A 12256-nucleotide genomic window follows, 5' to 3' on the forward strand; every position below is an offset into this window, starting at 1 on the left:
ATTTAGCTGGTAGGTAGGCTTGGTCTCATGAACCGCCATGTGTGTTTCAAGCCTCAAGCTCAGAAGATAAACCAGCAGCTAAAAAGCTGCACAACAGGCTTGCTGTGCACAGCCAGGCTCGGTTCAGAGCCCAAAGCCATCTCAGGACCAGCTGAGCCAAATCCCAGAGCAAAGAAAGGAGAAAGGACCAGAAAATCCTATCGGCAAGCCCAAAGCTCAAAGAATCGAGGACAAGAGCTCCGGTTGTCCACGACTACCCACTGACCTGTTTTGGCACTTCTGAGTTTGATGCTGTGGGCTGTGAAGAAAGGCTCCTGGTGGAATGGATCTTGCTGTGTTTTCTGAGGGAAATCATACAAGGTAGCTAAAGTTAGGACAGCTCTGATCAAATGAAGCAAACACCTTCTGTTTGACACACCAGGTCCTTTTTCAATCAGGAAGGTACCCAAAGCTACCTTTGTGTGTGTGACATACACACAGTATCTCAGAACACCTGTGTCACTGGGGATTATACGTCACATCCTCCTGAGCATCCTGTCCTAGCTGTTGAAGGACCATGGATGCCTGAGCTCTGCCTGTTAGCCATGGGGAAAGTCAAGGACCACATAGCATCCTATTCTTAGAAAATGTAAACCTAAAAGACAAAGGCTACCCTGTAAGGAAATGGAGACTCAAGGGAGGGACTAGAAGGCCACCGGCACAGACCCTCTATCTTGTCCTCTGTATCCACTGAACAACTCATGGGATGGTTTAAATAGACCCCAGTGTACACTAGTCTCTTCTTCACAAGAAAAGGTCCCAGGGCGTCTATGGACAGTCAGAGCTACCTCCTGCATAGTCGTCAGCATTGCAACTGCTAGCATCTAGGAAAATGACGGGAGTATTATCCTTGGATACATCAACAAGGCTGTTTCTGGTGAGCTAGTGGCTTGGATACACAGAGGCAAAAGCTTCCTGACATCCTGAAACACCATGAGGAATTCATGGCTTATCTTTAGCAAAATTAGACGAAAGCATCAAAATGACTTGAACATCTGTTAATAGGGAGTGAAATCAATAAGATGTAAGCACCCTAATTCTCTAGACAACAAGTTTACAAAGCAAATGAGTGTTGCATGTATTGTATGCATGTGTTTATATAAAATGACAGCATGTATATAAATGAGGTGCCACACACCCAGGGCAATCCTCCATTTTTTTAAATTAATAAGTATTGAAACCCAGAAGAAACATAAATCTAGAGGTTTTTTTTTTTTGGAAAAGAGAGGTAGGAACTAAAAAAGGTTGTGACCCAAGGTAGTTTTATCTACTTCTGTTAGTTGTAGTAGCAACAAACAAAAAGAACTAAATATATCAAATACTAGCACATGTTAGCATCCTGTCCTCTGCAGTTTAGAAGTATTTGGATTTTGGAATATTTGCACTTATACAACGAGATGGCATAGAAACAGCATCCTAGTCTGAACGTGAAATTAATTTGTTTCTTATGCACTTTATACACACAGCTTGAAGGTTATTTCATATAATATTTATAATTTTGTGGATTTTTGACTGGCATCAAGTGTGGAATTTTCCATGCAGGAGTTTTAGGGTGGAGCTCAAAGTTCGGATTCCTCCAGCTCCTGTCAATGCGAAGTTGTAAGAACTTGAGTATCCACTACGTCCTGTCTATATGCTAGGGTGAATATCAATGCACTCACACAGGAAACAGAAGGAGATTAAGAACGGACATTCACAGGCAGCGGAGAGGGCTGAGGCCATGATGTCACTCCTCGCCCTTTACCTGAGTCTCCCTTGACAGGCTCTAGGCTCTGGAGCTCAGGAGACCTGCGCTACTCGCTCTGTGTGTTAATCTCAGGGTCTCCATGTTTAATCAGAGAATAAATGACTACTGACCATGCAGGGCTAGCATGAAGCCAGGAGCCCTGAGCAGAGCCTGGTGAACACCTGAAGCCACGAGTGTCTGCTGCAAACAGCGATAGCCATAAATCCTGCGGGTTCTCTCCCGACCTTACCTGACTAAAGTTAACAGAAGCCTTCTCAAGCTGCATCCTCAAGTGTGTCCTCTTGACCAGGACAGGCCTGGAAGACACTGTCATCTCTACAACGGGCCCACTCGGCTCTCTATCAGCTCTCCCCCATCACCTGCTACTGTATTCTCTTCTCACCCTACCCTTGAGGGAGCACTCAGGGTCCTAAAACGAGGTGCGACCCTCGACTTGCTGAGGTGACTGTGTGGTTGACTGACTCACCCCAGGCTGGATGAAGGAGCATTAGCTCCTCGGGGAGAATGGCACTGGCTAGAAAGAGCTCCTTACCTTTCAAACTGCACCTTCTTGTGGCCTCCTTCTTTAACATAGTCGAGAACTTGCTTCTGAGTCCGACCACTGAAACAGAGACCAGGAAAGTAAAGGAAGATGACTCAGAGGCATTTGCATTTAAACACATCTTCTTGCTGGGAGCCTTTAACCCCAGCAGAGGCAGGAAGATGGCTGTGAGTTTGAGGCCAGCCTGGTCTACAAAGTGAGTCCCAGGACAGCCAGAGCCATACAGAGAAACCCTGCCTTGAAAAGAGAAAACCAAAACCACATCTTCTCAGGCAGGTAAGAATAAGAGCAATTCTAAGAACCTTCGGGTTTCTGTCCATTTGACCTCTTGCTATTTTTCTTATAGATAAGACAAAACATCCAACTAAATAAACCCACGTAATCATGGTTGGTTGTGAGGCTGCCATCTTGGGAGTCTGTGCATCTGTGAGGGTGGAGAAAAGGAACACTGTGCTTAGATCAGTGTTCCTCACAGCACAGTGTCAGTATTGTATGAAAAATAAACAAAAATGTGAACCTAAGATGGCTAAGTCTTTGCCCTGTCTATGACGCAATGCCTGAGGCCAATGACACTCTTACCGACATAAATAAACTCCTTTCTGGCTAGGGGATTGACTCAGTGGTAAACACTTGCCTGGAATGCACAAGGCCCCTGGATTCAAGCCCCCAGACTCACACAAGGAGCTACAGGCAATGAGCTACAGGCAATGGGCGGAGGAAGAGTCAGTTTTCCTCGGGTACAGCCTCTTACAGGTTGTCCTTGCTGCAGTGGACGGTCCTACACCCAACCACATGGGGCAGCACTAAGAGGACACAGTGGGCTTAAGAGAGAAATGATAAGCTGGGAAGGGAAACCGTAGGGGAAAGAGTGGGCATGGGTTCGAACAAAACATGTTGTATTCATGTGTGAGATTCTTAAATGATATAAAAAGTTCATCTCGAGACTTATGCTGGGATTTGACTGTGAACGGGAGATGGCTATGTCATTCCCAAAAGCTCAAACAGAACCTCGAAAGGGGACACAGAGCAGGCTGGGATAAGCAAGCCGGCGCCTCCACTGGCTGTAGACCCAACTGTGGTTTGCCTTATCCATCTGCTGTGAACCGCAGTAGCCATGATGGGTGGAGTCTCAGGAAAACGTTCACATGGCGACTACACGGGCTCAGCCACACCCTCACCTGAACCGGAACGACGACCCTCGGCTGAAGAGAACTGGCTTTGGTTTCGGCTTGGGTTCTTCAAAGAGTCTAAAAAAGGCGTGATGCTCCACACAGATTTTCCAGAAGGCCTTGCAGAAGTCTCGGCCGGCCATCAGGAATTCCAGGGTGTCTTGGTATGAGCTCTGAAAAGAAATATAGCTTTTTTTTTTCCCTGCACCGCTCATAAGCATTCTGCTGAAATGCGAAAAAAAAACCAACAGAAATTAATTTGTCTAATAAAATAGGAACTGTGTATTTAATGACAAGATCATTAATTCAAAGACTGAACAAAATATGCTCATTCGCAATAACAAGGCAGGTCCCTTTCCTGCCACCTTCTCTGCAAACTCTTACAGGAACTAATGGGAACAGTAGTGGACTCCATAAACAAACTGCATTTTCTTGGCTTCTGTTGCCTCCTTAAAAATAGTTCAAGTATAAACACACATCCCTTCCTTAAAATATCTGACCTGTGTCTCTTTCTTCTGTTTTCTTCCTCATGGCTCCTGTCCAGGTTGACCTTTTTCCTCATTTTATAAAATGGTGGATGTCACAGGCCTCCAAGTGACCCCAAGAACCACAGAGGAAATGGAATCCCCTACTTGTCCAGTACAAAAGTATTAATGACTCTCAGGTGACAAACCTATGTCTTTTGATTCTGGAAGGAATATGGCAATTTTCTACTCCTACGCTCAATGTTTCCAACTTTAATGGCCATGTTACATAAACAAAAGCTCCCAGAGTCCTCAGCATTCCCAGCAGCTCTAGCTATTTTGGGGGTTCTCAGAGTTTGCACAAACCCAACTTCAGTGTATGCTGTGGCTGTTCCCACATAAACAGATTTCTGGAACTGTAATTGCATTTTCCCACAGAGAATCACTTATTGGGGGGTTTGCTTCCCAGTCAGGCCTGTGAATCCACTCAACACGGTGTATCTGAATTCTGAACCTAGACTGCCCCGGTCAGCCCTGCCTCATGGGATAAAGGGCTCAGTTTCCGATGGGGTCACACATCAGGAATGTATTATGTATGCATCTCCTGTGTGGCTTTTGGATGAAGAAGACACTCTTCTCTTTCCGGAACCCACCCCAGGGTAGGTGGCAGTTTTGGGGTTTCTGAGGGAACTGAAAGATATATTTAGTCCACGAAAATGTGCTTCCCAAAAGTGCAAGGCAACAACAGGAACGAGCAAGTCAGGACTGCTCCTCAGCAGGGGAGGGGGTCCCAGGGCGGGGCCACAGGTGGCTGTGTAGCCACAGCACAGCTCAAGCTGTTTGTCAGGAAGGTGAAGGGTCTTCTCCTTAAGTATGCATCCTTTTAACCCTCCTCGCAGAACTCAGATGACAGCTAGAGCGTCCTCAAGCTCTCGGATACACAGTTCTCCCCAGCCCATCCTTACAGGCCAGCTGCCGGGAAAGCCTGCCTCATTCACAGCTCGGCTGGTCCCCCCTTATGATCCCGAGTGACTTACGTTCACATCCGGTCGGAGCTTGATAAGAAAGCGCTTCCTCTTGAAGCTCAGTTTCCGCACCTTGGCCCAGTTAAAAGCATTGATTTTCGTGAAACCCTAAGAAGGAAGAGCAACCCGTGAGCCTGGCCATACACACGAGGCCCATGGGAACCCCAGGCGAAGAGAGGGCCGGGGGCCAGGTCAATGGCTCAGGAAAAGCCTTTGATGGATGATTCCCAGGCTCGGTGTCTACTGGCTGCCATACTCTCTTACACTGTTATTGCTCACTAATTATAGAGTTTGGTATTCAAACCATGTCTGCCCTCATGCAGGGAAGGCACTGGTCAAGGTAATGAAAAGAAGATAAATAAAAATGAAACCATGACAACCACCATACCCATAACAACCATCTCTCGTGGAGGTGGAGGACCAGGTATTGTATTAAGGGCATTTTAGACTGTATCTCATCAGACCACACACAAAACTCAGCGAGACAGATTTATTATCTTCATTTCACAGAAAAAGCGAAACTGAAAAAAATGTCTCTGTGAATGTAAACAGAGCCCTAAGAACGCCATGCCCAGCCATCAGAAGTGGTGGGAACAGAGCAGCAGGCACAGGCCAGGGGATCCACCCCACAAGAGTCCCTTCTGCACACAACTGCCCAGCCATGTTCAATATTTAGATCATATTAAATACACACAAAGCACAGGAATTCAATCACGGCACTTCTTTCCTCTCTCCGTGACCTCTGGAAATGCTTAAAAGCTTGGTTTTGAAATTTAACGGTCATGACAGAACACTAGGTTTTACTGCTCTTTTATCTTTCTTCTTCCTTTTAAAAAAAAATTTGTTTTTCATGACAGGGTTTTTCTAGTCCTGGCTGTCCTAGAACCCACTCTTAGACCAGGGTGGCCTCAAACTCATAGAGATCCACCTGCCTCTGCCTCCTGAGTGCTGGGGTTAATGATGTACACTTGTTAAAAGTTTGTTTTATTGCTCTTTAAAATCAGGTATTCGTGGATGATCTGTGTGGGTGAAAACACAGGGAGCAGCTCCTCGTCAGATACCATCCTGCTTTTCAAAACATCCTTCCTACGATACCCAAGCTTCAACCGTTAAGGATGTGGCTGTGTGATATTTAGTGTGTGCTGTGAACAGATTCTATTCACGAGCAGGGGGCTGCTACAACTCATGTGTGTAAGTTTGTGTGTGAGTTCGTGTGAGTGTGTATGTGTGAATTTATGAGTGGGTGTGTGAGAATATGTATGAATGTATGTGTGAGTACATGTGTGTGGTATGTGAGGGGGGAGGAGGAAGGGAGGGAGAGAGCGTGCGTGCTTGCGTGTGCAGGCCAAAGGTCACAGAGACAGGGTTCTATTGAACCTGTAGCTCACTGACTGGGATGGCTCCAGCAACACCCCCTCCTATCTCTTCCCCAGGGCTAGGATTTCAGCTGCATGACACCAGGCTCAGCAAATCATACCTGAAGGAAGGTAGGCAGAGAGAAGCATTGCTCAGAGAAAGCCATCCTCCAGTGCAGGCAGGGGATGAAGACCGCGGACATCGATGAGCAAAGACAACGCCTTTAAGGACAGGACAGGCTAAGAATGCAGGGGCAGAGTCTATCTTGCTGAAAAATTATCATGGTGCTGTTCTTTCCCAAAAGCACATCAGCTTTTAAAACTGGGCATATTAAAGTCCCAAATAAGCTGATTCAACACAAATTAATGTGAAAGGAAAAAAGAAGGATCAGTTTTTAACTAAGTGTCAAGATGTCACCTCTGAGTATGGGAGGCGTTTATTTGGGGTCTGAGATCATGGTTCTTGTACACTGTGTTCTCAGCACAGGCCTACTGGGAGTCATTAGGGTCTATGCTCTGAAAGATCTATTAAACCCAAACAAATCTCTAGTGTGGAGTCTCCAAGCAGGACAAGGAGAAATGCAGAAACAAGCGGACAAACTCACAAACAGTCTAGAAGCCGAAGGCTTTCTTGTTCACTTGGAAGTAACTACCAGAGGCCTGAGCCTGGCCACCTGCATGAACCTGGGGGGAAGAGCCCACTCCCCTCCCTCCCTCTCTCCCTCCGCAAGGGAAAGGCGCTGTGTTCTCCACACCTGAAACACTAGAATTCCCGTGTTGGCGACAGCAAGGTTGATCTTGGTGCCTTCCCTGTCCTTGGCAGGGTGCAACCGGATTCCGTACATCTCCAGCCGACGGGCCACCTCCAGGAGCTGGAAATCTGACTCTGCCGGGGTTTGTCCACTGACAAAGCAAGGAAGGAAGAGAAAGGCTGGGGGATTTGAATTCCCCGTGTCTATTAATTTCAGATTAAGCGGCTCCTCCTGGGAAATAAAAGGCACTTCATGGCGAGCCACAGGGCTGCCCGATCAGATGGCACCCAGCTTCCACCCGCTAACCCCAAAGCCTCACAGTGAGGACAAAAGCCCTATTGCCAGGGTAACATGAAACCCCACAGTCCATCTCCAAGCCAGGCAGCTTTTTAGGATCTCAGTTTCCTCTAGGTCACGCAAAAGTGAAACGCTACTGTGTTAATCAAGTTGAACTTGGAGCAGAATGCAAGGCCCCTCCTAACCGTGGCAGGGTGCAGAGGCCTCGGAGCCACAGGAGAAAAGGTGTTCAGTGTCCTTTGAAAACGTTCTCCTGACCAGACCAAAAAACGGGCGTGAGAAAAGCTCTGCAGCTTCCCCACATTTAACACGATGCCTGGCTTGACACACACGTTCCTGTGCTCCAATGAGATGATTATCCGAGGTCCTCAAGTCTTACACACTCCCCTATGCTCAAGGGTCATTCTGTCTCAGAGCAAGGGTCTCAAACATTCAACTCTGTATTTTTTGAGCGCTCAAGATGGACCATAACACCCCAGTGAAACTCTATACTCCTTCCTTCAGCCTTTGGTATATGTCACTCAACACGTGTGTGCGTGCGTGCATGTGTGTGTATGCCTGTGTGGGCGTATGTGCACGCATGCACACCCACGTGCCAGGAGGCAGGAAGCGAGAGCTGGAGGGCAATAGGAACCCAAGCACGCGACTCACATGTGCCCGTGGTGGAACTCCACGATTCTGTCCTCGAGCGCATCCTGCTGGGGTACGTACTTATTTTTTGCTAAGTGTTCTCTGTCCAAGGCTTCATCAAAATCCCCAATCTCGGCTACAAAGAAACAGAAAAGAAAATGGGCCACACGGGACAAACCGTTCAGAATGTGTTACAGTCTCGGACCGGCAAACCCAAAGGTGACCCTGGATGAGCACAGCTGGTGGGGACTGTGAGGAGAGCAACCTCGGAGCGGGGATGGGAGCGCATCTCACAGGTAGAGCAACGCGGAAGGTGGCTTCTGCTCCTTGATGCTAGCAGTTGTGAAGAAAACTTCGCGACTTTCCATCTTTTACCCACATATGCTCTGGTTTCTTCTTTGTTCTAATGTTATCCTGACACACGGTAACTGCACACACCAACGGGGCACCGTGTGGTCTCACACATGGTAAGTGCACACACCAGCAGGGCACCGTGTGGCCTCACACGTTAACTGCACACACCAACGGGGCACCGTGTGGTCTCACACACGGTAAGTGCACACACCAACGGGGCACCGTGTGGTCTCACACATGGTAAGTGCACACACCAGCAGGGCACCGTGTGGCCTCACACGTTAACTGCACACACCAACGGGGCACTGTGTGGTCTCACACACGGTAAGTGCACACACCAGCATGGCACCATGTGGCCTCACACATGTTAACTGCACACACCAGCAGGGCACCATGTGGCATCGTGAAACAAATGCACAATCAGAGGTGGCATCCTTGGGCTCACTGTTGTTGAACCATCAGCTTAGACATTCATCATTCTTCTCTGAGAAAATCCTATCTCATAGTGCCTCTGAAGGATTCCGTTGTCAACACATCTACCCAGCTGCGCTACGGGAAACTGGGAGTGCTTTCTGTCTCCCTATTCATCCTATACATGCGGTGATTGCGGAGTGATGCAGCGTCAACAGACCTAGGAGTTTCAGGACTTCACAAAACCAACTGCTGAAACTCTTACATGCGACAGCCCAAATGCATTGTCACAGAAGAGATGTCACTGGGAGAAGAAGTAGACGTTTTTGTTGTTGTTGTTTTACCTTAAGAGTTTACCAAATTTCTTACACTGTCAGAAGTAACAGGTCGCTGGGCGGTGGTGGCGCATGCCTTTAATCCCAGCACTCGGGAGGCAGAGGCAGGCGGATCTCTTTGAGTTCGAGATCAACCTGGTCTACAAGAGCTAGTTCCAGGACAGGCTCCAAAACCATAGAGAAACTATGTCTCGAAAAACCAAAAAAAGAAGTAACAGGTCGGAGTGCAACTGTGTAGACTTTTCACCCACAGCAACCTCAACATTGTCTGGAAATTGCTGTACCATAGACACGCCTGGTCCTGGGCCTTAAAGGACAATTGTATCAGTGCACCAGAGAGAAAATGTCTGTCAGACTCTGGGAGGCACGCCCCTCCTGTGCACCCTATGAACTAATGGAGCAAGAGTGTGGTCGCTATGACGGCTACCTTTTGTTCCAACGTGAAGCAGCCGCCACATCCGGCCCATTCACCCACTGCCACCATGCACAGCCTGCATGCTGGTCGCATGGCTCTACTGAGACGACCTGTCCTGCGCTAAGCCGAGCTGGCTCACCCAGCAACACTTACCGGCTGCCTCTGCCACAACACATGACCTTGTTCCCTAACTACCTCTTCTGGATTAAGTCTCCGTCCCATCACAGAAAACGGTGCCCTGGCCTGCAGACACAGTTATCAGTGCCCTGCATGGGAGCTTTGATCTCTTGCTATGGCTTCTTCTGTCTGGTTAGAAAGCACAGTTGATTCCCAGTATTCAAGATAGATCCGGGGGCTGAACAGATGGGTCAGTGGTTAAGAGCACTTACTGCTTTTCCAGAGGACCTGGGTTCAGTTGGTACCTGTGTGTGTACCTGGCACGCATATGGTCTACATACACATATGGAGGCAAACACTCCTAAAATAAATGAGGAGAGATGGCTCAGTGGTTAAGAGCACCTGTTGCTCTTTCGGAGGATCCGAGTTCAGAACCCACATCGGAATGCTTACAACCACCTGTAACCATAGCAGAATTTATGCTCTTTGGCCTCTAAGGGCACCTACACATGCTACATATATGTAAATACATATAAAGTAAAAACATCGAGTCTTCAGAAAAATTAATCAAGAGTTATAAAGTCTCTGTGAACGATGAACTAGCAATCAGTGCATGTTGTTCCGAAGGGGAATCTGGGGTCAGAGTCCTGAAACACTTGGGACGTTGGCATGAACTGACTTTGGAGTTTCTGTGTGGCTCTATTAAGGAAGTGCTGTCTAATACACACTCTTGACTCATCCACGCAGAACTCATGCCCAAATGAAGCTCATTCAGTACACATATGTTCTCTACAACATACATCACAGTGCACTTAGGGACAAAGGCAGCAATCACGTGCACAAGGCGACCAGATTTCCGCCGCCCTACGTGTGTCCGCAAAGGACGCTGAAGGCACAAATGTATTGGTTTGGGGATACATTTCAGTACCCAGGCTACTCTGAAATGAGGCTGTGCAGTGAAGACAAAGTCTAAACTTTGTAGGAGTCTAAGTTTGGACTTCTCAGCTCTGAGCAAACTCTTTTCCATCCTGAGGATAGAAACAAGGTCGGTTAAGGGTTTAGGTTTTGCTTTGGCATCAGGGTTAACATGCACCCTGGTCTCTTCCAGGTCATCTGTTTGAGGTCCTCCTCAAATGCAATGGCTGAATGGGTGTGGAGTAAACTCACTTCTGGAGCGTTCCCCTCTGCGAATTACTTGGGACGGAAGTGAAGTCTGCAGCAGTCTTGTGTCCTAACACTAATGACAAATATTGGAACACTAGATCCAAGGACAGGAAGGACAGAGTGGATTTGGTGCACTTGTCCACTGTCCATCCAAGCTTGTCCTTTAAGACAACTGAGATAACACTGTATATCTGTCCTTAAAAAAATCAAGCTGGGCAGTGGTGGTGCACGACTTTAATCTCAGCACTCGGGAAGCAGAGGCAGGTGGATCTCCATGAGTTCGAAATAAGCCTCTGTACAGAGGTCTACAGAGTGAGTTCCAGGACAGCCAGGGCTATTACATTGAGAAACTTTGCCTCGAAAAACCAAAATAGATAGATAGATAGATAGATAGATAGATAGATAGATAGATAGATAGATGATAGATAGATAAAATCAAGTGCACTTAGTGTCTCTGCTCTACTGAAGGATCCACGGCAACACAAAGACAACATAGATATTCTTGACTGTGCTTCTGCGTGCCTTGGACTCCTCCTCCATCAGACCATGGTCGGTCCAAGAGGGTTCTCAAAGGAATTCCAAAGAACTTACACTGTACGATGTGTGAGATCAGGAGGGCAGCGCTGGTGTCGTTACATGTCAGCCTGCCCTGAGCCAAGTCCTGCTTCACCTGCAGAGCGAACAGGTACCTGTGAAAGTCAACAGAGACGCGGGTTACATGGGCAAAGCCAACAGGAGGGCGAAGCCAATGGGAGGGCCGGCGTCCAGAGGCAGCTTCCTGCTGGCAATCTGAACACACAGTAAAAAATTAGAGAAAGGAACGCAAAACCAGGTAAAGAAACAGATTAGAGACACCGAGGGGCAGTGAAGGGAGCGTGAGCTCAGAATCGCTGATTTTCCATAGAGGCATGCCCTCCTAAGTATGGTGTATCGAAGGGGCCTGCCTTCAAAGCCAAATCTGTGACAACCTGACCACAACAAGAATGATTAACATAGACTAAAACATACTGAGTTACATTTATGAATTAGTAAATTATGAATTAATGAAAACTCATGAGTCCACAGTGATTGGGGGTTGGTGAAAGAACAAAAAAATTTAATATATCATATTCCGCAATCCATGCTAACATGCTAGACAAAGAGGGAAGAGGTATTTCTAGGGTTTTAGTGTTAGTAGTTCTAACTTTCTATAGTGTACACCTACTTTGTAAAACAAAAGATTGCTTTGTTGCATTTTTAGGGTGTTGCAGTGGAACCTCAGGTCTCACACATGCGAGGTGTGGTGGTCTGGACAACAATGTCCCCCACAGGCCCAGATGTTTGAATCTCGGTCACTAGTTCATGGTGATGCTGGGGAGGTTTAGGAGGTGTGGCCTTTGGAGGAAGTGTGTCACTGGGGTGGGATTTGATAGTTCAAGTTTAGCATTTTGGCCTCCTGCTT

The 12256-nt window shown here is 47.4% G+C and overlaps 2 protein-coding genes across 2 annotated transcripts in view; one reads left to right on the top strand and one right to left on the bottom strand.

The window, feature by feature from the left end:
* Stk24 (serine/threonine kinase 24) overlaps nt 1-12256 on the top strand; it is a 266096-nt gene that overhangs the window by 124612 nt on the left and 129228 nt on the right. The gene's annotated exons all lie outside the window — the stretch shown is intronic.
* Nucleotides 1-12256, bottom strand: part of Farp1 (FERM, ARH/RhoGEF and pleckstrin domain protein 1) — a 216773-nt gene that overhangs the window by 36967 nt on the left and 167550 nt on the right. Inside the window, exons 6-12 of the mRNA XM_057785936.1 lie at nt 11407-11504; nt 8041-8155; nt 7096-7243; nt 4998-5093; nt 3506-3669; nt 2319-2387; nt 266-341 (exon numbers count right to left, since the gene is read on the bottom strand). Coding sequence (XP_057641919.1) covers nt 266-341; nt 2319-2387; nt 3506-3669; nt 4998-5093; nt 7096-7243; nt 8041-8155; nt 11407-11504 — 766 coding nt within the window. The remainder of the gene's footprint in view (nt 1-265; nt 342-2318; nt 2388-3505; nt 3670-4997; nt 5094-7095; nt 7244-8040; nt 8156-11406; nt 11505-12256) is intronic.

Source organism: Chionomys nivalis, chromosome 12, assembly GCF_950005125.1.
Source record: "Chionomys nivalis chromosome 12, mChiNiv1.1, whole genome shotgun sequence".
NCBI lineage: Eukaryota > Metazoa > Chordata > Mammalia > Rodentia > Cricetidae > Chionomys > Chionomys nivalis.